Source organism: Drosophila navojoa, chromosome X, assembly GCF_054131105.1.
Source record: "Drosophila navojoa isolate 15081-1374.11 chromosome X, UAZ_NAV_1.0, whole genome shotgun sequence".
Lineage (NCBI taxonomy): Eukaryota > Metazoa > Arthropoda > Insecta > Diptera > Drosophilidae > Drosophila > Drosophila navojoa.
This window is the reverse complement of record NC_142895.1, coordinates 28427070-28453672: the sequence shown is the minus strand read 5'-3', so window position 1 is coordinate 28453672 and position 26603 is coordinate 28427070. Positions and strand designations below refer to the sequence as shown.

General features: G+C 40.9%; 2 protein-coding genes across 5 annotated transcripts in view; one reads left to right on the top strand and one right to left on the bottom strand.

The window, feature by feature from the left end:
• Nrg (Neuroglian) overlaps positions 1 to 26581 on the bottom strand; it is a 44442-nt gene extending 17861 nt beyond the window's left edge. For 2 of the 4 annotated variants that reach the window (XR_003980400.2, XM_030386786.2), the window contains exons 1-3: positions 26411 to 26532; positions 7124 to 7579; positions 5833 to 5962 (exon numbers count right to left, since the gene is read on the bottom strand). Coding sequence is in view for 3 of the 4 variants with exons in the window: in XM_030386786.2 (XP_030242646.1) it covers positions 5833 to 5962; positions 7124 to 7193 (200 nt within the window). In the remaining variant the exon portion in view is untranslated. Of the gene's footprint in view, positions 1 to 5832; positions 5963 to 7123; positions 7580 to 26410 lie in introns of all 4 variants that reach the window. The other 2 variants (XM_030386787.2, XM_018108694.3) reach the window with 2 other exon arrangements.
• PIP82 (photoreceptor-related protein PIP82) lies at positions 9494 to 14253 on the top strand. Its single transcript, XM_018108695.3, has 3 exons — positions 9494 to 9836; positions 10758 to 13811; positions 13911 to 14253. Exons 1-3 carry the CDS (start codon positions 9713 to 9715, stop codon positions 13967 to 13969), a joined length of 3237 nt encoding a protein of 1078 aa, XP_017964184.1. The 5' UTR covers positions 9494 to 9712; the 3' UTR covers positions 13970 to 14253.
• Positions 26582 to 26603: the final 22 nt, after the last annotated feature.

Genomic DNA, 26603 nt, shown 5'->3' with positions numbered 1-26603 from the left:
ATGTGCGGAAGTAGTGGAAGTAGCTCCCCCAGCCAGAGCGACGTTGTGGGGGCGGCTCGGCCCATGCCATTTATACCCTGCACTGCAATGGGTAAATATTGTTAAACATTTTGGGAAGCTAAGCTTAACCATGATCATAATTACGTCCTCAGAGTGTCAGCTAGAAGAGCTCAAATTTGGTCAAAAATTGGGAAGTATTGAGGATCTAAATCATTACTACTCCTCCTGATCGCCTAGATTAGAGCATCTCAAAGTCTAGCAGCGATTGTCTACCAATTTCCCCTCAAGTTGTTTCAGTTTTGCTTCGCTTTTTTTTTTTTTTGTGCTGCTGTTGCGCTTGAGGCGTTCCAAAAATGGTAAAATGCGCTGATGAAGTTGATTTTAATCACGATGGACGACGACGACGACAACGACAATGGACTAGGCACATTTCATGGGTGGTGTAGCAGGGCAATGTGTGCGTGTGAGTGTGAGTGTCTGTGTGCTCCACGCTCAAGCAGGGGCTGCTCAAAGCTGAATCTTTTATTTGGGGTAGTTGTTTGTGGGTGCTCAAAGCGCGCAGCATTTGTGCTGCACTTTTGTGAAGTTTCAAATACAGTTGCTGTTGTTTTTTTTTGTTTTGGCTAGAGGGCGCCAGTTGGTCGAGACCAGGCTCATTAATATACATGAAGCGGCTATAAAAACAAACAATAACAACAAAGTAACGGCGCCAAAGGAGCAAAAATAACAGCCAAGGACATCAGCAGCCGCAGTCGAGCGTGAAAAATCAATGAAGCTGCGGCTGCCTCCTACAGGAGCCAGCACAGCCACACTATCACACACGCTCGAGAGAACTGGAAATATACCCTGTACAAAAATACACTAAACTTGGAGCCTATGTACTTCATAATAGTCCAAGTCACACTGATTTGATTTGATGTATTAAATCATGTTTTAAAGGCAAAGGACATTGATTATCTATTTACCAAAATCTCCGAAATGAATACAGGGCATTGGATAGCCGTGCTTTGCTATGGAAACGTCTGTTGCTGACATCAACGCGACGTATACGTAATTTGTGCTACACTGCCTGAGGCAGGCAGAACGGAGCAGCACCGCGGAGTTGTTTCGCCTCTGAAGTGCTGCCCACAAAAATCAATGGAGGAGCAGCAGTTGACGATGCCAACATATGTTTGCAACTTTCAACAGAAGTTGTTGATTTTAACTTCTTTTTTTTCTTTTTTTCTTTTCCTCTTTGTTTCGCGCACGCCCACACGAAAAGAACTAGTTTTAAAAAGTTACGGCAGACAAGTTTGGGGAACTTTTAAGACAAAGAGACAGCACACACGCACGCACGCACATGGCATAGACGAGATACGCGATACAATAGTTGAAGCTGCCCGGCTGAATGGACCTGAAATGTCTGGTTTTCATATATTTATTTTGCACTTGACTCGAAACAATGCAGACGATTATGTAAATGTGTATATATATTGTATGTCAATAAATATATTTATTATTCATTATGTGTGACTATCAGTTGTGATCAGTATTATTCTATGCTGACAAAGGATTGCCAGCAACAGTGAACAGCTCACATACAAATTTATTTTAGATTCAGCAATAAATTCATAGAACTTTTATTATTATATTTATATTTATTTTAGAACAAAAGTAAGAATTATTACATTATTAATAACTATTTGCGTAAAGCTTTCAATTTTGGAGCCCATTCAATGCATTTGTGCTATTTTCAGTGCACATCATTGCTCTTCAAGGCCAATCATCGATAGTCTCAAGTGTCGTACTTGAAGTGCAACTGAAATATCGAGAATCACTATTCGAGCAGCATTAATCATTTGCACTGTTTCCGCTCAACGCCCTACACTGCTTGCCATAAGTATTATAAGTATTTGATTATTGGGCATTTGAAGCATATCAAATCGGGTTGCCAGAATTTCTCGATTGTCACGTTCGTTGGTCTGGGCCACAGCAATACTTTTCGAATGCAAATGGGCCAAATATACATATATAAGTATTTTATAAACATACATAGTTACAGTATATACGTATACGCCTATAAAGTATATACGCACATACAACTTTTCAACTTGCTGCAATACAAGGTAAATAAAGGTTGCCACGCCCACGCACTATCCACATTTGTGCGGTGCATATTGAATAGCAGTTTTATTATTATTATAATTTTATTAGCAACGAAGTGCTAAAAGCCAAAAGTAAACAAGCAAGCGGAATAGCTGTCCATGTCTCTTGATGCAGTCGACTATGAAATGCCCTGACTTGAAAAGCTTTTTGGAAAAGCCTTATCTAAGGTTGAGTATAGACATCTGATTGCAGCAGCAGAGTTAAGGAAAACTTTATGAAGATACACACAACGCTTTCAGTAAAAATCATATACTGGCTATTATATTACAATAAGAGAGAATTTACCTCTATTTGAAATATTTGTTAAACATAATAAATTATATGATTAAATCATTCAACTATTTATTTAACTTTTGATTAAACTTAAGCATCTCTATATTTTTGGTTATATTCGTATAAGTCTATATATAGTTGGCTACATAAACTAAATTATATCTATTTATCTATTTTTTGAGATCAAAATCTTTTCTAGACGTAAAATATTATATTGCCCACTTTAGCAACGCATGGCAAACGATTGAAAAATATATCAACACTTGGGCGTTCTATAAATAGCTGTGCACGCATTGCGCCGCTATGCAGCAGCAGTAATAGAGTACATATATTATATATACCTATGTGTGTGTGCGAGTGTGTGTGTGTAGTGTGTGATGCACATTAGTGAAAAACAGCAGCAGCCAATGACAAAAACAACAACAACAATAACCTAAGTATGTCACGCTGAATCACAGAGGCGTAGAGTTCGAGTCGAGCGATACGTGAGAGGCCGACGTGAGTCCATTGTGAGCTGAACTATGGGCGACTTTATTACGCATACGCCCCGTTCTAATTACTTACTTTCCATAATCTCTCTCTCTCTCTCTCTCTTTGTTAGTAATTTCTGTGTGTAAAAAATACAGCGACCTATATTATGAATGAGTTGCAGTAACCTACAAAATCGATTTGATATCATTGGCATAGAAAGTTTGGAATTAATTCTCTAAATTGCGTTTCAAAAAGTTGAGCTGGTCAGAAAATGCTGAGTCAAATATATGCATATGCATGCTGATCTCTGAAATGCATCATTTATATATATTGATATACGAATTTGCCTAAGTAGGCGTTGTCACTTTTTAATAAAACGGTATTAGTTTAAATGAATATAAAGTGAATACAATTTTGTAGCAGATCAAACAACCGTTATCACTATGAATAAGAAAATATGTTGTTATAGACGTCCTCCTATCCAGCTGTCCGTTAATACTTGCTTACATAAATTAATTTCCTCAACCAAAATAAGCTTAGTTTTCAGTATTCTTAAAGGCATCAATTGCCATTGATATTTTCAAATTTACTCCGCTCAATGCTGATAACTTAAAGATTCGTACTCATATTTACTATTGTCACGCACATATTTACACATTGATGATTATAAATCATTCTCTTTCATTTAATTATCATGCATTCACTCACGTTTTGTAATCTAAGCGCATTTAAGTTGAATCAGCTTTTAAGTAATTGTGATAGCCCACAATTAAGTCATTCAAGTGCAATTAAACAATTGTTAAGCTTAAGTGAATCGGCTCAACTTTTACTTTCAGCCGTTTGTGTCAATGAACATTTCGCAAGCGAAGAAGAAATTAATCAAATGAAATTGCAAATTGAAATGCAAAATCAGCCAACTTCAATAAATTGCCAATAGCAATCGGCAATTGGTTGGCAAGAGGGAAATTGGAATGAGACATTTCCATAAAGACGCTAGCAGGCGTTGACACATTCATTGGGAAGTGTGAGAACATAACAAGTGCCGCCAGATGGCGCTGCAATTGCCGGTCATTCGTGTTGATCTTCATGCGAAGCAATTAAAGCCAACTGTAGCGAGCAGCTCATTTTGCTGGCATTACGTAATGCCCATAGCGCTTTCTATATACTAGTATTTAACAAGATTTATATACATATATATACATATATATGTGATATGTGTGTAATCGTATATTCTAAGCGTGCCGGACCATCCGGTCAAACTGGTTATCATTCGTACCTGCTCAGCACGCTCATTTGCCAACATCATGAAGAGCTTGGCAGACGATGATCATCAGCAGCAAGAACATCATCGGCATGGCCCAAAAACCGAGCACATACACACACACAGAGACACATACACACACAGAGTTTTTCCACTATTAACCCATTTGACGAGCAGTTGTAAAAATAAATGATAAAAAGAAAAGGAAAATGCGTGTGGAAATTGTGTTTTTACACATTGCCAACTCTCTCGCAGAGGTTAAACGGCACAGAGAGAGAGGGAGAGGGAGAGAGCGCGATCGAGGGAGAGCGAACGCTGGGCTGACATCTGCTGCTGCTGCTGCTGCTGCTGCTCTGTCGGAAAAACTATTTTCGTTTTAGCTATTTTTCATATTTTCATACAACACGTCACGCACTTCTTCTATTTAAGCCTACGTGTTTTTATTTTTTTGTTGCTCAGATCACAAATGAGGTCATCGTCCAAGCGCGTCAAAATAAAATGAAATTCCGCATTTTCGAAATGAATAAATGCAATGGAATGGGACAAGTACATAATAAATGTAACATAAATATATACACACATACACATATAGAAACGTGTTTCTATTGCAAACAGGTTCTAAATAAGCGAAAGAAGAGGAGGAGGAAAAAAGCTCAACTTGACTTTTAATTTTTTGACATGTGCAGACACATGTGAGTCATTGAAATTCATGGAATGCCCCCATCATCATTCGACTTAATCATCAACTTTTCTTTAACATCTGGCATATATGTATGTAGTCTAAGTAAAACCATTTACTTAGTGCTACGAAAATAAATTGCATCAATTATATTCTTTCGTTTCTTCCTCTTTATGGGTCAAGGCACGAAACTACAGTGAAAATTCTAATTGGGAAATGAAATGAAGTCAGCAAATGAAGTCATCAATTGCACCGACCAGGCGCCACCTGGCGTACGATGCAGTTAGCTTATTCTCGAAAATGTTGTAAATACTACAATTTTGACTGATTTTTTAATATATTAAATATATATATTTAATTTCCTTGTATATACATATTTTTTATATTAATATTATATTGACTTTAGTGATACTCTATTCGAAAAATTATTTTTTTGAATTGATAGATTTTCATAGTTAAGAATACAAATTATGTATAATATTATTCCTCCAATAAAAAAAAGGGTATTTAGACTAAATAATGAAACCATATTCTAGATCACTCTACGTTTCATGTTTGTAAAAATATCTTAAGAGGATTCCAATTGGAATAAATATATCAAATGAAATCCAAATGGAATATTACTGTAATACATAGTTCTGAAGAGACTTATTCATAAATATGTATGTGAATTGCTTTTATTTTTTATTAAATTTAGAAACCGAATCTAAAAGCAAACGAACGCCGAAGACATTCGAAATGTAGAAAACAAGAGAGGATAAACATGCAGACTACATAAATATAGTTTAAGAAGACTGCGATAGAGGGGGAAAAACTAAATCAGTTTCTATAAGAAATGCTGTTTGGCATGGGCCTGCTTTAAATTGATTTATGTAAATTGCCAAATACTTGATCTATGCTAATTTTAGAAAACGGAATGTGTTTGCATTGGACAATCATGTGTATTATACGTATATACATATATGTATGTTATTATAAAATATCATATGCAATGTGTACTTACTCCGGTTCCGGTTGTCCATCGGCCTCGCACTCAATAATGAATGGCTTGTCGCTCTCTTTGTTCTGTTGCGCCACCTTGAAAAGCAGCTCATCTGTGGGAGGCTGTTTGATGATCCGCGGCGGGGAATTGTCTGAAGAGAACAAAAGAAGGAGAAGCAGCAGCGTCAGTTTAGCTATTGCGCATAGCGTCGCTCGCGCAACTAGGGGGAGGGACAGACTTCACTAATTTGGCACATAAATTAGGACGTAAATCTCACTCTCTGGCACGCTCTATTTCTAGTCTCTTTAGTCCACTTATAAAGCAGCTTTCCACATTTATTTATAACGAAATCTGTCGCAGTCGGTGGCTATTTTTATGGCTCAATAGTGCTCGATTGGGAGAGTGCCTCAGGTGGGCCTTTACAAAATTGTTTGTCAAACTCGTCTACTCTCAAAAAGAGTATATAAATAGAGTTTTAACATCTACCACTTCTATTAAGAATAGTTCAATATAAGAGATCTCAAGCACAAGCAAATGCTTGAAGTTAAATATTAAAAGGTACGGATCAATTATATAAATTGATTGCGCAAATCGAATAGAAAAATTGAAGTTACAAAAGAAAGATACATTTGTAAGACTGCTGACTCTCTATAAAGGGATTAATAAACTTTCCGGAAGATAAAGCTTGGACTTATTTAATATAGGAGAATATTATAAGAGCTGTCAGAAAATACTGTACTAAAATATTTTTGAGCAATTACCCATGAAGTTGAAAAGCGTCTATAAGCTTTAATGTACATTACTTGTTCGACTCTAAAGGCTTGTTATATGCTTAATATGAAAAACAATGAAAGCCTATGCTGCAATTACCAAATAAATTTAAAGGCTCTCAAGAGCTTTAAGACACACAAGTATATTCTATAGTAGTTGAAAAACCTAAACTAAAGAATGAATTAATAAGATTTCAGCGGGTCAAATCACATGGGTATAAAATGTAGCATAGCTGATTGATCATTAAGAGGGCATTATCTAATAAACAATCTAAGGATGATATTAAATATTCAGATATGAACAGAACTTGAACATTTAAAAATGATCTATTTCGAAGCAATCGATCGATCAAAGATCTTAAAGAGCAGAACTGCTGCAACGAAAGCTGAACCTGAGATCTGCTATGAACTCAATTGCTTTCATTAGAGATTAGATGCAGATTACTCAGTTGGTGGACATGGGTTACTGATTGGGATTTGGGTTCGGCATTGGAATTGAAATGCAAATTGGAATCGGAATTGGAATTGGACTTTCGACTTACTCATTGCCGTTGAGCTGCCCAAAATGGCAGCCAGTAATATCGCGGCCAGCATCGTTGACTGCCGCCGCATTTTAGTTGTTGTTCAACTGTGCTGCAATTGTTGTTGTTGTTGCTGTTGTCGCTGCTGCTGCTGCTGCTGCTGCTGCTGTTGTTGTGGATTCACACATACACACACACTAACACATGTACTGGCACACACCCACACACTGTCGGTGCCCCGTTCTGCGAAACCTGGGATCTACAACTATCAGCGCAATTGTATTGTCAATTTCGTCGTGCTGCAATTGTACTGTGTCTGGAATGTTTTCTTTTATTTTCTATTTATTTATATTTTTCGCTTTTGTTTTGTTGTTTTTCTTTTTCCTTCGCTTCGCTCTTTCTTGCTTAGGCTCTCACAATTTTCTCACTAATGAAAATTGCATCCAAGTGAGCGTTTTTCCTTTCCATGCACGATTGCTGAAGAATAAGAAGAAGAAGAGGACACATTGAGCCACTTTTTCACACTTAAACGGCAAACGTTCCTCGTTTGCCTAATAACTATTATAATAGTGATACTGTAAATAGCTGACGGTCGTAAAAGTTTATTTGATATTGTTTTCTTTTCTTATTGCTATTGTTGTGTGTGTTTTCTGCAAATAGAAGAGTAGAGAAGATATGTTATTATTATAATGTCAGATATTTTTAGTTTTAATTTTAAAAATTATATCAATATTGTTTACTATTTAACAGATTGCTTTTTATTTACGAAATCTATATTTGGTATATTGAAATATATATGTAACGTTTGGCGAATATATGCACATGATTCACAGAAATTATCTTTGCATCTGTATAGGCTAATGTTCATACCAGTCTCGAAGGTACGCTTCATTTTTATTCTCAAAATCTTAAGAATTGATCATATAATTACAAGCTTCAAGCTTTAATAGAAATACAAACAGCTTCATTGACATCGCGCAAGCTCTTGATTTATTTTCATTTAATATAGATCACATATAGATCGAAAAGATAAGATTCCTACGAACTGAAATCATCTTGCATTATTTACCTTTTTTCAAGTAATAGAAGCTCGTTTAGTTGAAAAATTTGTCTTGTTTTAATCAATTTTGCTTTCAATTCAATTCCAAATCTGATTCCCTTGAATGTGCGCTTAACGGTCTATATCTAGGTGATCCGTGTAATCGCTTGATTAGACTTGCGGTCACACAGACCCAACGCGAGGCGAAATGTTTCAGAATCACCTAGCCAAAGACAAACCGATAAATGTGAATGACAAGCGACGACCGTCAGAGGCCGAGCTTAAAAATCGATAATTGCAATTATTACTTTTGTGGGTGCTACAAAAAAAAAAAAAAAAAAAAAAAAGAAAAAAAAAAGCAGTCACCGAGAAACCGACAAATTGACAGCTACGTTTGCTGTCATCGGAAGTGGTCAACAACTGACGAGCCCCAGCGCCAGAGGCAGAGAGAAGAAAACCGAAAAAACGATTTTCAAAATAAGTAAAAGTGCTTGAGGCGGTGGGTGGTCCATGACTAGCTGCTACCCTTTCTCTATCCCTAGAAATATCCTGGTTAAAGTAAACTTCTCTTAGACTTTGAATGCTTTTGATTGTTTCTGTGCATAAATCGATAATTATCGATATTATAAAAGAGTAAGCAAGAAAGAAAGAAAAAAAATCAAAATCGACATTTATGTAGTTTGTAGTAAAAATACATATCTATCTATCGACAAAAGAAAAATTTAAATGCTTCTGTGATAAAAACTAACATAAACCGATTTTAAGACTCGTTCACAGTCGCTTTTAAAAGGTTTTGTAGCTAAAATATTATAATTTATAAATTAAATGGATATATAAAGCTGGTTTAGACTACTTTTACTTTCTTTATTAGGAAAAATCGATACAAGTACAAAAACACTCGATAGCTATAGATACAATATGAAGTCGTAATGTATAAAAGAAAATTCAACACTAATGGGTTTTAATCAACGATACTTGACGAAAAAGTAAGTTTAAAAGAGTATATAAAGTGTTTGATAAAATGTTTTTATTGACATAAAAGTCCTTTATACCCACCTTCAACTATTGGTCAGGGTATGTTGAAAGTGTCAATGAATCAACTGCAAAATGCGCACAAATACACTAAAAATAGTTTGGGTCTGATGATATGGGGGCTGCTTGAATTGTTGGTGCTGTGCGTCGTCGTCGTCATAGACCTAATTCCCAAATGCCATTCAATGGAAAATGTGTCAGGCGAGAACGCAACAACGACAACGACAACGGCAACGGCAACGGCAACATGCAACGCAAGACAACCCGAAAGACAGAGAGAGAGGAGGAGAGAGATAGAAAGCGAGACCCAGAGACAGACAGGGCCAATACGAGACGAGGGCAAGTTAGCATTGGAATGCCAGAAAGCAAGGGTTAGAAGCGAACGCTAATTGAATTAGCATTAGACGGACGGATCTTCTCCAGTACCGAGCTGTCTGTGAACGCCAACAACGTGCTGCACATCAAACTGGTAAAAATGCTGCACTGCAACGGACGTTGATTGCTAATATCGCAATAGCCAGTACATCACACCTGCATCGATGAGCCATCTACAGCACCAGCAGGAGCCTCAGCAACAGCCACCGGAGCGGAGCGGTCACAGTCATCAGGGCATTATGGATTTACGCAATCTGTGCCAGCGTCTGGATGTCGAGAATCTGAAAGGTTAGCATTGCATTGCATCTAATGAGTATTTCCACTTAGACTTAAACACGGTGTTCGTGCATTAGCCCATGCTAATTGCAAGTGTTAAGCAGTATTTGACTTTGGAGTATTTGCACTTTCACTGACTGCAACAGCGAACTAGTTCACATGATGATTACTGCAGTCGTAGCAAGTTTGAGGGAGCGCATATCCGTGGAATACTTGAGTTCGCTGCCTAAATGAACTAGTTCACATGCTATAGACCGTGAGCATTGCAAGTGTTAGACAGTTTGGGAAGTTGACAACTGTATACAACTTCTTAAATAAACTAGTTCACATGAGGTTTACCATTACACAAAGTATCTGAATTGGAACAGATATTAAAAGCATCATCCACTCATAGCTGTCCATTTGTCTATATGCGTGAAAAAGTTGAGCTTGGATAGTAGATAAACGAAACTTCTAGTTCGATCTTCTATGAGTATCCAAGTGGTTAAAGCACAATAATTCAAACATAAAATTCTCGTAAATTCTAAATACGAATCCAAGATCTAAATCTAATTTGTCACAAAGACATTAAAGTTGTAGTGCAGTGAAAGTATTTTCTAGTCGAATATAAACTCAAAATATAAAAAATAAAATAAAATTTGGTGCTTCTAGTCGGATATGGAAAGCAAAAATATAAAAATATGCAAAACACTTCATTTTCTAGTTTGAGATGCTCAAAAACGAAGCGGAACTGAATGTTTTTTTATTTTATTTTTGTATCTTTTGATCGATCTCATCAGATGTGGTAAATAAATTGATATCAATTGTCGATAGTGTGAACTTGTTCCGTACTTGAACTATTTGAACTAGATCAAACCATAAATGACGATCAAGGCGAATTCAACCTATATTTCTCAATCTATCTATACTTTATTTATTTTTTGTGCTCCACAGCCAAATTGACATCGCTGCCGCAGCTGAAGCTGCCAAAGTCTCTGCCCAAGCTGCGCGCTGCACGTCACCTCTTCCGCGGCTCGCGCGCCAATAGCAGCGGCAAGGAGGCGCCAGCTGCGACAGCTGCTGAGCTGCAATCGGAGGCGTCGGGCATGGGCATGGGCATGGGCATGGCGCAGGCACAGTTCATCAATCGGACGCCGCAGCGCATATCGACAATTAGTTCGCTGATGCACGAGCACGAGCACGAGCACGACCAGGTGGCGCCGCAGCATCTGCAGCCGAGTGCGGGCGGCACCTACCGCAGCGCCGGCAGCCTGGACGACGACTACTATGCACCATATGGCGCAGCAGCACGCGTGTCACGCCCGATTAGTCCCGTTAAAGTGCCGGCCCCGGGCGACGCGGCAATGCCGACGCCGACGCTGCGTAACAGCGGCAGCAACACCCTAACGCAGCGCCTGCAGCGCGGCTACAAGAGCCTTAGCGAGCTGCGGCTGAAGCACCTGTTCGCCAAGCAGACAGTCGTCCGGCGCGACGGCATCGAGGTCGATCGCTACGTGGAGCAATACGAGGCGGAGCGGCGCGTCGAGCAGATGGCGCAGGCCCGCCGCGACCGCCAGATAGCCGACAACTACGACATACACATCAGCACGCTGCCCATCACCCGGGAGAACACGCTAAAGGCGCAGCAGCAGCAGCAGCAGCAGGCGCTGCCACAGCATCGACGCAGCGTCGCCGAGCACAGCGGCGACGAGAGCGGCATGGAGGAGGCTATACCGCAGCAGCAGCAAGTGCCGCCGGTGCCGCGCAAGAAGACGGGCATAGCCGCCACCCGGTTCGCTCGAGTGCGCCAGCCGCCGCTGCCGATGCCCTTGGAGGATCAGGCGGAGGAGCAGCAGCCACAGAAGCCAAAGCAGCCGCAGGCCGTTCGCCAGGCAGTTCGCCAGAATTTGAAGCGACTGCGCAAGTCCATCAAGCGCGTGCAGCGGCCGGCCGCCAGACCAACCGCTGATGACTCCGACTCCGACGAAGAGCAGCAGCAGCAGCAGCAGCAGCAGCAGCAGCAGCGCAAGTCCAAGACACGCTCAAGCACTGGCGACACATTGCGAGCGCGCCTGCGCCGCTTTGCCTCCAGCGAGCAGCTGCAGCAGCGCTGGCGCCGCAGCTTCAAGAGCAACAGCGACAGCCAGGAGCCGGCGGCACAGCAGCCAAGTGGCGCCGCCTTTGGCTTCGTCGGCATGGGCGCCCATCTGGAGCGCACGATGACCAAGCTGAACGAGAAGATGCAGCAGCTCAAGTTCTTTCAGCGCTCCGGCGCTGACCGAGCTGAGGCGGGCAACAAGCCGAATACCGTTGGCCGCGAGCCCGTCGAGATTGACGACGAGGAGCTGGAGGCCACCTATCACCACACCGATAGCAGCGACAGCGAGGACAGCGGCCAGGATGTGTGCGCGGATGACGCGTACGGCCAGATGGAAGTGGAGCCACAGCCAGACGCATCTCCGACCGCCCTGGTCAAGCGCCAGACGCTGACCTCGCTGCAGGCGAGCGCATCGACTGCCTGGAGCAGCGAATCACTCGAGGAAGACGCGACTGTGGAACAGCAGCTGGCCGCCGCTGCCTCCGACTATCCGCGCGTGCTCATCCACCAGCAGCACACGGATGCCTACGAGTCCACGTTGATTCTGGCGGTGGCCGCCACGCCCCCGCCAGTGCCGTCGCCCGCGGCCCTGGAGAAGCATCAATGGGTGTCCAACCAGCAGATCATAGCCGACTTCAGGGCGCAGCAGATGAGCAGCCCCAGCGCCTGGCCGGCGCCCGCGTTGTACAAGCCCAAGAGCATAGACATCTTTGAGGGCGATGGCGGCGCCGCCGCCGCCTTTGCGGACTTCGACGAGGCGCTGCGCAACGCCCCAATGCTGCGCATCAGCGCCGGCAGCAGCTGCGACAGCGGCGAGGATGCGGACGACAGCAGCTCGCGCGTGACCAGGATACGCCTGCAGACGCCGCAGATTGGCAACAGCTGCGAGAGTCTGATGGAACAGCAGCCGCTGGAAGATGATGACGAAGTGCCAAATAAAACTGAAGCTATGGATGTGGATGCAGATGCAGATGCAGATACAAATGTGGATGCGAATGCGAATGTGAATGTGAATGCGAATGCGCATGCTGACCAGGATGAGGATCTTGCACGCCTGGTGGAACGTCCGCCATCCGAGTCGCCGCCACCGCCGCCCTTGCCGCAGCGTCGACCGCCACCACCCAGCACCGTGGCGCCCATATATGATGCAGTGCCACCGCCACTGCCCATAAGCAAGCCACCGCCACCACCAATGCAAGCGGCACCACTGGCCCCTGCACCGCCAGTCGTAGCGCCTTCGACCATTGGCAATCTGCCGCAGCGCAGCGCCTCCACGACGCGCCCATCCAAGCCGCTGGTCAAGACAAGCTCCCTGCGGCTCACCTACAACGAGCAGATGCATCCAGCCGACGTGGGTAAGGTGAACAAGCTCATCTCGCGCTTTGGGGGCAGGCCGCGCCTATGCGCCAGGCGGATGCACAGCGAGGAGCTGACCACATGCAGCGATGCGGATGACGAGCCAGAACCAGATCCCGAACCAGAGCCGGAGCCGCAGCTGAAATCGCCATTGCAGCCGAAGGCGGACAAGCAGCAGCAGCTGCAGCAGCAGCAAACGCCAACAAATGCCAAGCCAAGTGCTATACCCAATATTGTGACAACTCAACCAAGCAACAACAACAACAACAACAACAACGACTCGGCAAAGACTAAGACAGAGCAGCAGCTCAGCCTGGACCGGCAGAACTCGAACTGCAGTCGCAGCGAATATGGTTCGCCTTTGGCCTATCCATTGAGCAACAGCCGGCGGCGCAGCTCGACGCCCACCGTGGCCAGCACGCTGAACGCCAACGGCTCAGCTTTGGCGCTGGCGCCGCAGTCGCAGTCGCAGCGTGCGCAGGCGCAGGCGCGCCGCAGCCGACGCTCGATGACACGCGACGATGAGAACTTTTACAGCTTCGACAGCGACGAAGGTGCGTAAAATGCAAAATTCTTCCGGATCCGAGTCCGAATCTCAGTCCGCCCGCCCACTCTGCCCAAAGTCTCGTCTAATTCACATAAATTTCTTGCAGAGAACAGCTACTACTCGATAAGTCCGTCCAGCAGCAGTCGCTATGTGGTGGAAATTTAAATTTTGCAAATCATTTGCAAATTCTTAAAGAATATACCATAAATAAGTTTAGTAAAAATACCAAAGAAATACCGAGAAAAGCAAATAAATAGACAACGAAACTTACGCTATTCAATAGGCCATAAAATTCTTGTTTTTTTTTTTTTTTTTTTTTTAGAATTTAGAATTTAAGAAACGTGCCTAAACATATAGAGTTTCATACAAAATTGATGTCTGTCGAAAAACTTTTTTGTTTAAAAAGTCTTTACAAAATGTAAGCTATAAAAATTTCAATAAAAACTAAAGAGCTGGAAAGCATATGTTCTTGATAAAGAAAAGTAATAAAAACCTGTTGTTTTTATTATTCATTCATTCCTATATATTCTGTATGTTGTTTAATTTTTAAATGTATAACATTCATTTTATAAAAATTTAAAAAGTATAAATTCCTCAATTATGAAAATTATTTTATTTTTTCGCATCTTTGTTTTAGAATATTTAAAAATTATTAATTGAATTTAAGACTAAAATTGCAACAATCTATAAAAATTCACTCTTAATGTCGTTCCTATAAAATTTGGATTATGTTGGATTCAGTTTAGTGTTCATAAATTTCAATTTTATTGTTTTGTTTTTCAACAGCAGTGAAACGGAGGTGTACTACGGGAACTGCTTACGGAAGGCCATTTCGAGAAGGCAAACAAGAAGGCATTGTCGGATCGCACGCCATTTGATTAATGGGACACCTTAATGAGGGTAGTTCGAGGGGCGCACACGCCAGCTGACACTCTCGCCCGAGATCGGGGGTTGCAGGCGGACTCGATCGCACGGGTCGGGGTGGCGGCTCAACCCTGTGCGCAGCCCTACCAGTGCCGGCACCCTTAAGGCCCGAACCAGCCCGCGTCTGTCTGGCTGACTCTGAGCGCTTCGATGAGTTTTAATTAAAAAGTTATGCTAATTATTCCATTAAAGCCATTCGCTGCCGCCGTCATGGCTGGCAATCTGATTAGATCAGAGGGTAGGATCGGCTGCCAACTGTTATTGATATTCAGTAAACGGGCTAAAAATTGCCAAACTTGCGTAGGAGTTGAAAAGTTAACTGTAATATTCAATATATGAAATAAAAGCTAGTAGAAAACTCGAAGCAAATGTGAAATAAAATGTAATATAATAATATATATAATCAATGGGTTCAGGGTATACTAAAAACAGCAAGAAAAGCCAATCTGAAGTAAGTTTATAGCGTAGTCTACCATTCGATTCCCATGCGCAATTCATCTGCAATCTATAATATATTTTACTCAAATTTGTATTATAGTGTATACTACAAATGTGTGTGTGTGTGTGTGTGGCTTTTGCCGCATTCCCAATGGCCTCTAATTGTAGTTTTTGCATCTCTTTGTGCGGCCTTGACTCGTTACCAATAATATATCCTGCCCTGAAACAGCTTAGTGAAATATTCAATTTGACCTTTCTCTCTCTCAAACACTCTCTCTTTCCCTCTCTCTCTCTGTGTATGATTCATTAGACAGCCTAGTGCAGTTGACCTGCTGAGTGGCTTCATCAGGCTGCCTCTTGTGGCAACTGCATCGGCATTGCGCATACGCCGCGTATGACTAATTCAGAGCTGAGCAACTGGGAACGAATCTCATGAACGTGCCTAATTAAAACTAAACGAAAAGATATGCTCAACTCGGCCCGCATTCGAGCGCATTAAAGGCCAATAAATTTTATAAATTAAGTCAGCACAATGAGCGCGTCAAATGGGTCGAATAGGAGGGCACACACACACACACACACACACACATACAGAGTGAATCTTTGACCAGCAGCTTGGCAGGCACATCATGCCGCATCATCAGGCAGCATCATTGACATCGGAGCAATTAATTAGAAAAGCTGTTTATCAAACAGCAACGGCAACCGGAACAGTAGTCGAGCTGCAGTAGGCAGTAGGGTGGCCCTAAGCCCGAACAGATGCTGCTGGGACACCTCTCTCAGTGCTCTCGATTGCAGCCAGATTCGCAGACAGACGCATTCACGTCTATTTGCTGGCCAAAAACAAATATGGGAAACGTCAGCCCGGCACAGGACGCACCACAATAACGAAAATGTCACGAAAACTGCCATGAATCAGTCCATACGAATGTGCACCCTAACATACACACACACACATATGTATACACATGTGAATGTATACATGTGTAACTGTATTCCTGTATATCCTGTGCTGGGTGTTCAACCCTCAGCTGCACAGTTATTTGACACGCGACTGGGCACGGCATACGAGGCACTGGGAATTGGGCACCCGGAAACTGGCAGCGGGCAGCGGGCAGCGGGCAATGGTTCAGTTATCGGAGTTACACCTACCCTCCGTCCGTCGCTGCCTATATTCCCTCTGTGGCTCGTGTCGCCTCTCTTCTCTCTCCTCTCTCCTCTCGCGTCTCCGGCCTCCTCCCTTGGGCCTGGCCACAAGTCTGGCCATCTAATCAAACTGCAATGCACAAATATTTAACCACCACCAGCACCACCAGACGGCGCACAGCCACCGCCAACGTTCTCGGGTCTCGTTTATGGTCGGTGGCTTTTTGGGTTTTCAATTCGCTTCTTTTTCGCTCTTCTTCTTTTGTGTGCGGTCATCAACAAAATGAAATAATTAAATGAATCACTGTTCGATGGCAATTTTGTTATGAATGCCCGGCGAGCGAGCGAGCGAGCGGGCATGTGACCTAACGCCCCCCACATTCATGCCACCCAACTAGATCAGGCTACCGAGCGCAATCCATCAGTCAAAAACATAATCATGTGTTATTGAGAGCGAGATTATATTATATGAAATACATACATACATACATATATGTATGTGTATACAATATATAGGAATGTTGTGTTTTATAAATCGAGGAAAGATTTGATATTTGAAATTGTTTAAAAATATACTATTAAAACAAAAAGTGAGAAATTCTAAACGAAAACATTTAGGTTTTTGATGTAAAAACAACACGAAAATTGAGAAAATTACCGTATATGTATGTACATGAGTAATAATCCAGAAGAAAACTTTAATATGCGTAAACATGTAATATTTTTATAATTTTTTTTTTTCTAATTTTAAATTTACAATATATGATGCAAGACACAATATTTGAGATAATATAGCATATAAATACATTTTAATTACCCAACTTTTTAGATATGCCTATGGAACCAAAATCCTATTAATATGTAGAAGGTAGAATTCCCTTTCACTGTTCTTGACAATAGACAATACCAATTAGGTATCAAAAGACATCTTCCCAAGTTGGCAAAGCGAACAAATTCTAATGCCAATTGCAATTCGTTATCATAACAATACGATGAAATGCTTTCGTCATGAGCAAAATCGAAGGAAAATGCCAATCGCCAATACAATTAAACGGCATGGCATTCCACACGAATGGGCGTCAATGACTATTGTGACTCAGCAGCAGACACAGATTATGATATATGTATACTATGTGTGTATGCATATTCAAATGAAAACAATATATACATTATATGTATATAGCAAGATATATACATTTGTCTGAACTAAATGTGCCAAATGCTGGCAAACACCTAGCCCATGGGCTGGCTGCTGTTGGGTGGCCTGTGTTGGGTGGCTTGTCTGTGGGGGGCTGGTTGGGCTTCCGGACCGCAGCAAGGGTTCAATGCACTGCCAACTGGCAACTGGCAACTGGCAGCGGGCAACGATAATGCAATTTATGAAACGACGACAAATGCCCGTGGAAAGTGCAGACACAGCAAAGCTGCTGCTGCTGCTGTTGATGATGATGATGATGATAATGATGATAGTGATCATGATGATGCTGCTAGCATTGCCTGTTTCGGTTGCTAATGATAATGCTCAGATTGCCATCGACAGCGGCAGCTGAGCTACGTATCGCATTTAACAGCCAATGAAGCAAAAAGCCCACAAAACGGAAGCTTGAGGTTACAGCTAACTACGAGGCAATACAACAACAACAACAACAACAGCAACAAAATATATAAAAATAACTATATCAAGTCACAAGAGCATCGTGCCCGAACATAAGTTAGCCTGTAGAAAGCGAAGCTCACATTTGATAATAAGAATATATTTATCTGTTACCGATCTATGAGATATACTTTCAGAACTAACGTATTCATTTAGGTTCCCGTCGAGTCGTAATAAGAAAGAGAAGAGAGTATGCAACTGATATACCTCTTTGTAGTTATGTTTTCAATGGGTATAGCGTCGTCTATCGACAATTTCTTCAAGACCAGAATTCTAGATCAAAGTCAAGTCATCCACATACATACATATATGTATGTGTATGAAGCTTATACTCATTCAATTAATTTTGACGGCCACGATTATCAACAAGGTCGTTGATGTAACGGTTTATTGCAATCGGAACTTAGTTTATTCAAATATCAACTGAGGGGCACATAGAGAGGAGTCTTGAAAGACGAGCATTTGCATTAATACCTTTTGGGGTCGCTTGAAAATAACTATTTCCAATATTAATAATAATAATAGATAATTTCATATTTATTACTTTTATTAAGCTGACTTTATCACTGATTCGGGTGCCATAGTTCATTTATTGATCAAGAATTGATCTGATATTATCCCATATACATATATGTTTGTGTTTTTCTGTACTTGAATTGCCTCGTAAACATATCCCAAACTTCAATCTCTTGAGCTGCCTTAAGAGCTTCACATATTGATCTCGTAATGTCAATTTTATGGTGGCTTCAATTCGGCTCAACAAACGAATGTGTGGGCGGATGAGTCAAAGCCCTCGGCAGATGATATTTTTATGATCTGTATGACGGTATCGCTATCTGCGATATGCATATGGGACACACCCATTGGCTGACTAAAGCTGAAGGCATTGCCTGGCTTTACCTTGAACCCATGCCAAATGCCAATTCTGAGTACGACGGCCGACCCCATAAAAGATATATGTATTTGACCACGATCGGCAGCCAAGTAGAACCCGTGATAAATGTCAATTCCGAGCATGACACCATAAAGTTTATATGTTAATATTTGATAAGAGTCGGCGGCGACCCTTTGTCATTTGCATATTAACGATCTGGTAAATAAAGTAACATTATATTAGTCCTTCGTTATATGGGAATATTTCACAAGTTTTAAGAGATAAGTGGACGATTTGTATACCAAATGCGCCAAACTTGAGGAGGCAACGTGACAGGCAGGGTAACCACTGGCCGAGTACTCCCGATTGGAGTGCTGCTATTTACAGTACGATTCCACCGAAAGGCTCTGATAACAATCGTCAATATAGGCAATGTAATCAGAAGTTGTGTAAACTGCTAGCTGATGGATTATCTTGATGATATTTGTTAAAGTTGATCAAACTGGTAATAAAAATATTATCGATCATTATCTCTCGATAAGTCAATGGAGTGTATTTTAAAGGAAGATTAATGATGATTCAATTTTGAATTGGTGGCAAATCGCATGAGATCATCATGCAAGGATCTTCAACGCAAGCTCGAAGGTTTTTAGAAATATATTTGTAATGTAGAATTCTAGCCCCTGGATGACCTCGGCATAGCTAAATCGATTCGTCTCTTCGCACTGACCAAAAATGGATGTGTATCCTCCATATATGGATTCGACCACGCCTTCTACTGCACAGATTCGCCTCTTTTTGTCTAATGAGTGCAGAGTATAAGGCGGTTAGCTCTTGCCAGCACTCTAGGTGAGCTCCGCCGAGAGTCTACTTTTGGGTTTGCATTGAGCATTGAGGTGGCCACACTTTAACCCAAATGACAAGTAGCCAAGTGGCAGTCGCTGAGCAGCAGAAAGAAAGAAACGAGCCCACAAAGAAAAGCAAATAAACACCGCTGCCAACAAGCAGAACAGCAGCAGCAGCAGCAACAACAACAGGCACTTAGCTGGCGGAATGCGGCGAATGCAAATTTTCTTTTTAGCCATGTGATGTGTGCAACTGTGCCACATGAACGGTTAGTGGGATTTGAGTTCCGACCCGGCCACTAGCCCCCAGTGTGGGGCCAGGCGGGGCCAGGCGGGGCCCGGCCCGACCACTTGAAAGTGCAATGCACTCGACGCCGGCAGCGCAACGGTAATAAATGGCCGCAAATGATAATAAAACATGCGCAAAAACAAACAGACCCACAAACATTAAGCGGCAACAAAGCGGGCAGCCGCCTCTAAACTAAAAACCGCAGCTTCGCCAAATGCGAAGGCAACGCACAGCGACTTAGCTCTGGCTAGCTGGTATACCCAGCATGCAGTGCAGGCGAAGGGCGTGATGATTGCACTGCAAGCTCGAGCAACATTCAACTAGAGGCTGTGAACAGCTTCAGACATCCCCCTCTTCTAATTATAACTCATGAAGCCAAAACTTAGCTTAAACTTTAGCTGTAAGATCGATAAGATCTTAGAATCATAGAAGATTGTCGTAGCTTAAAATAGCATAAATATACCCAGTATACTTTAATCTTTCTCGAGTACTATCAATGAAAGAAAGTCTTTACTTGAAGTTACTTTGCTTTAAACAAAATGGTCTAAAAATCTCATATTCATAGTCATATCGCACAGAGAAGTCCAACATTAAAGTTATGCAAAATACATTTATATATACAGGGTAGCTACACTTCGAATCCCCGCAGCGAAGTCAACGCCTCCCAGGTGGGCAACGATTTGCATGCCTTAGTCTAAAACTTTGCTCTGCTCAATGAATAGACCAACTAAGCGCCTAATTCAGTTATAATATGCATATAAATTAATAGAGCTCAACTAATAGAGCCCAATAATGAATTAAAATTTGTTTAATTAAAATTATATGTTTAAAAAAATAGTATTAAATAACAAATTTAATATTTAAATACTCAACAATGCTAATATATATATATATATATATATATATATTTTTTTTTTTTTTTTTTTTTTAATAACATAATTATCATTTTAGGAAGGAAAAAGTTCAAATTGATACGAATATCGGAGTGCTCAAAGAAAAGAGTATTATTTAGAACAATTTGTAATGTTTAAAATTGTTTTTATCTTAGTTCTGGTTTTTTGCTCGATTCCAGTGAAGCAATAAGAAATGCGAATAAAACATAAATACCAAAAATTAAATAAGAAACGCAGGAAGGCGCGAAAGCCAAGCAACGAGCGATGACGACGACAACGTTGTAGTTGTTGCTGTTCAAGTTGTTGTCGTTGTCGTTGTCGTTGTCGTTGTTGCTGTTGCTGTTGCTCTTGTGCAAGTTGTTGATGTTGCTGCTGTCGGTGATGTCATTCGCCGGCCTGACATTTGTTTATGAGGTCCGTTTGTTTATTTGGCTGCTTATTTGTGTTTGTGCTTGCTTATTTCCTGCTCCAGGGCGAAACTGTTGGCGCTTTTATTGATTTATTTTGTAGGCCGGGCCGGCCAAAGGATTTGGTATATGTGTGGACGAGTGGGGTCTGAGCTTTCAGCAGAAGAGCGCTGGGCGTGTCGTGCCAGCAACTACACAGCAGAGCACAATGAAAATGACATCATAAGCGAGGCAGGACTCATTGTGAGTCCTGCGCTTTGTACAGTCTCTACCCTGCACTCAGTGCAAATGTGGGGTATAATGGACTCACAAACGTATCTCAACGATAATTAGCAACATTTTCTCTGAGGCACTCCAAATTGTTCTGGCTAATATTTGGCCGTTTGTACAGTTGGTAAGGCTGCCCGTGTTCGTGTCCGTGTTGGGTGGCTGTCCCTGGTTGCTGGCCAGAGGCCACCAAATGACGCAATTTACGGCTGCGTGGCCAGCTGTTTTAGCCAATTAGGCGGCCCTAAGAGCGGTAGCGGAAAATGCGCCGCTACAAGCATAGAATGACAGCTGGGAGTTGCAAAACTATCTCGCAGGCATAAATATATGAATACGTATCACATCATCACTGATGTAAATATAGCCCATAGATTTTTGTGTATCTTGACTCAAAGATGCATCGCAGATGTACAAATTTACAACTATATCTATCCTATAGTGAGACGTTTATACATGTATGTAATCAATATATATTAAATATGCTTTCATGCTGAAAGCTGCAAATTCAAATGTATCGCACAGATACAAAAGTATCTACAGCAAGCAAACATATCAAACTGACCGCAAAAAAATACGGAGGAACATGCTTATGTCAACAATTAATGCAAACACAATTTTTGGGCGTTTATTTTTAATTCTTCAAAATAAAAGCATGAACATAAATCGAAAATAAAATATAAAAAAAAGGCGTGTGAGCGCTAAAAGTCTGAGCTAAACGCATATCGGCATCGATGATATCATAAACCTAACAGCATCAGAAGCGAAACAAAAAATCCATATAACCGAACAGAGCTGAGAAAAAAAGATGAACAACAACAACAACAACAATAAGAATATTAATGGAGGGGGAGACATGAAGGCAACGATCGAAAAAAAAAAACAAAAAACAAAAACTAATAAATATACACAAAGTGAGCAAATTGAAGAAATTTATTTAACAAAAATCTCTTAATTTTATTATTTTGTTAAAACAAATTTTTTTTTAGTTTTATCTTATTTTTAGAAGATTTTGAAATCTAAAACATCGATCAATGGAATACATTTATAAAGACCTCTTAACCGAGTCGAGCCACAATAATGCCCACTTTTATATAAGTTCCCGAGCACAACAAAATTTGTGCATGGCAATTATACTTGAGATATCAAATTTCTATGATAGAGTAGCAGAAGTAAATGCACAAAACAAGAGGCTTAAGTGTGTGTAGAGGAGATGAATGTAACTGCACAAGAAATTGAAAGCATTTGAATAGGGTATAAGGTTACCGTGAAGTCCTTCATGGGGCCAAATACAACGTTAGCTCAAAAGCCAATATTTGACTTGGCTTGTAAGTGCCACATCATGTCAACCTATCAGATGCCAAAGCCAATAAGAGGCTCAGCTTTCAATGGAATGAAATAAATATTTGAAATGTTTTTAGAATATTTCAAAAATTCAAGTGAAAGCATTGCTAGAGTAGTAATGCTTAATTAATAATATGAAAGAATAGGGAGAGAAACTGCGACGGCCTGAGAGAGCAAGAGAGAGAGAGAGAGAGAGAGAGTGCGGGATAGACAACAAGAGAGCATTATGTCTACTGTCAAATGGCAAAAACAAATTCAAATAATAAATAAACGAAGCATGACCAACAGCCATGAATATTCCACATGCGTGACTCTTGCCGTCTCTCTCGGTCGCTCTCCCTGCCTCTCCCTCGCTTTCGCTGTCTTAATTTATAAAAGTCTGGAATGCCTCGATACATTTTATAACTACATAATCAAGCTTTAATTATGTATGTAGACCCTATATATACATATATAAAAATAAAAATATCAAAATATGCATTAATTGAAGAATCTTGACTGTTGCTCTTGCTCTTTTTCTTGTTGTTGTTGTTCATTCTTTCTATTTGCTCAATATGTAATTTGTGTACTGCTATCGCTTTCAATTAAAGAACGTTAAGAACTTATAATGAAGCCCAATGGGGGCACCGACAAATTGGAATTAGTGAAAGAAACACAATTAACATACATACGCATGTACCTCCATATCACAATAGCACGTATGTACTATGTATATAGCCTAACATACACATATTAGGTTCCTATATGCTCCCGATACGAAATTCAAAGATCTAAATCTAATTTTACAAGGTTAAATGAATCCAGTACTTTTCTGCTTTTTAGCGAAGTCTACCCGCGCTTCTGAGGTCGACACATATCCAATGATGATGTCATCGAAATTGAGCATATGAAAAAAGAATGCTGAGCAGACTAGACTCGACTAGAAGATGCCCTAGCAAACGTTTGGTAAAAGCTTAGACAGCAATATCCATATCGTATATAATTCAAATTAATAAAAGTATTAAAACTGGTTTTGCAAGAATCTAAGCTAAAGCTGGGCTCTTATTTATATATTTATATATGCAGCGATAAGAATTAACGAGAGCAGCCTAAATATGAACTATTCAGAAAAGTTTAGTATTGTTGTTTGACTTATTCGCAGAGTTTTAACATATTTTTTTATCTACTGAGCCATTTAAAAGTATTCATTAAAATTGTAATAGGTATTCGTCAAAACAGATATAACTTCTGCTGAGCAGATATAACTTTTTAAGTTGCTGTACGCATACTTATATATACATATGTACATAAACTAAATAATAATTCCACCGAATAAGATCGTTTATAATATCATGTATATCCATCACATTGATAGATCAAACACAGGGCATACCAAAATTGAATATTTATATGTTGCTTTTGCTGAAGATCTTGTCGTTTATGTGGAAATACATAAACACATGCCTACGTATGTATATATGGACGTACATATATACATATACATATGTATTTTGTACATTTTTGTTGTTTCTATTTAAATCGGTTGTTAGGCTTAATTTACGCAGCTGACATAACCCCAAAACTTGATCACTTCAATCTTTTTAGTCTACATACATATGTATATACATATAAATGTATATTGAATGAATGAATGAATGTTTGCATGTATGTATGTGTATGTATATGCATGTGTAAGTACATTCACAATGGATGAGCTTTTTTAGACCAAGTTATTATTGTGACCCTCAATAAAAACAAATGCTATGCTAATTTTGGGCCGCCGCGATGTCAGCGTCAGCATCGGCGTCGCAGTCAGCGTCATCTGCTGGCACCGCTGGGGCGTAACGGTGGCGCAGAAACGATGACGTCGTCAGCTTTGCTGACCGCATCAAGAGTAGGCAAGAAATGTAATGTGCTTTACGCAGAGTATGATGAAGAAGAAGAGCAACAACAACAGCAACAATAAGAGCAGCAAAAGAAACAGCAATAACTTGAGGCAAACAAAACCAATTGAGCGTCGGCAGCGACGCTGACAGCGCTGATCTTTAGAGTGCTGCCAAGCTGATGTCGTCAGTCAGCACTGCTACAGCCCCACCTTAGTGGACGCTTACATAGACACGCAGACAGAAACACACACACACACACACACACTCACGCAGGGAACAATAAGCGCGAATTAAGATTGTATGCATGTGAACTACAACTGTAGATGTCTGTGTGTGCGTGTCTGTGTGTGTGCGTGTGTTGATGTTGGCTTGTATTATTTTCGTGTTTGACAGCGGCTGCTACTTTTTTCTAGCAAAACCAGTTTTGAGCCAGCAACAACAACAACAAGAAAATGTCTACCCAAGCTTGTTGTTTGTGCTGCATCAGTGAGATAGAGGGAGACAGAGTGCTACTGTTGCGGAATGTCTATGGTTTTCTAATTAAAAATTGTATTAAACAGTGTTGCAAAATATTGTCAACTTACCTGAGAGCCAAGTTCTGGGTATGATGAGCAGCAATATAATAACAACAACAAACCAAACAGCAAGTGCCGCTCAAAAGAGTATAAATAAAAAAAGCCAAAAAAAAAAAGAAACACGCACACAACTTTAACAGCGCGCCACGAACCAGGTAAGCCAGAGCGTGAATGAGAGAGCTAAAAAGAGAGCGGACGTACAAGAGAGAGCGCAGCCCACTCGAATCGAGTCAATTCAAGTCAACTCGAGTCGGAGTAGAAACGGTGGCTTTGACTGTCGAGCGTGCACACCTTTCTATGCATGTATGTGTGTTACAAACAAACACACACACACGCACATTAACATTTACATTTGCATTCACATTGATGCAAGCGTGAAAAGAGAATAATCATTTCAACACAAACTGCGCAAAGCTGCTGCATTGGCTTTTAACTCTGACACCGACTCCGACTGCATTCACCTCGAATTCAATTTCAACTCCAACTCCGAATCGGACTTGGAGAGAGTAAAACTATGGGCATATAAGATTTTGTTTTCCGCCAACTGAGTAAATAAACGAAAAAATGTTGAGCTTATTAATTAAAATATTTTTTGTTGTGGATATGGCTTTCGCTGCTGCTGTGTGGCTTTGATTCTTGTTGTTGCTGCTGCTGCTGCGGTTGCTGTTGTTGTTCTTGCAATTTATGCTGCTTGGCGTCCTACGCGTCGCCGTTGCCGTTATTGTTGCTCGCTTGAATTTGCGCTCATTTTGTTTCATAGTAAATTGGCTATGTTGTTTAAATTAATTTTGGGCGCGGTGCTTTTACGCACTCATCCACACAGCCATACACACACACTCAATCACATACAACAGCTTGTTTTAAGCGAATAAATAATACAAAAATATTTTTAAAAAAAAAATGTATGCCGTTAATTCGTTTATTGATTTCGCTCTAAGATTGTTTTGGCCAATTGCTGTATGTATTGCTTGCTTATGTATTTGTATGTAGCAGTTAATTTAAACAACAATTCTCTCACACACACACATATAGCACAAGAAAAAAATTTAAACAAGTAAATAAGAAAATTTTCTATGCCAGCAACTAACTGCACACGGGCGTCAGTCTCTCTCGGTCAGACCGGCGCTGCTGCTGCTATACGTACAATGCGAAGTACAACCGCGCGCAACGAAAACAAAATGACGACTGCTCGAGGCCAGTGTGGCAGCAAAGGGGCACACGAATTGTGGTTAAAATAAATGAGACGAACGGTCACACTGATTACAGAAACAAAACACTGCC

Bases quoted from the DNA above. Each gene is read 5' to 3' on its own strand.
- PIP82 (XM_018108695.3), top strand. From the start codon at position 9,713: ATGAGCCATCTACAGCACCAGCAGGAGCCTCAGCAACAGCCACCGGAG. The intron at 9,837-10,757 runs GTTAGCATTGCA...TGTGCTCCACAG, and splicing joins GGATGTCGAGAATCTGAAAG to CCAAATTGACATCGCTGCCG. The intron at 13,812-13,910 runs GTGCGTAAAATG...AATTTCTTGCAG, and splicing joins CAGCTTCGACAGCGACGAAG to AGAACAGCTACTACTCGATA.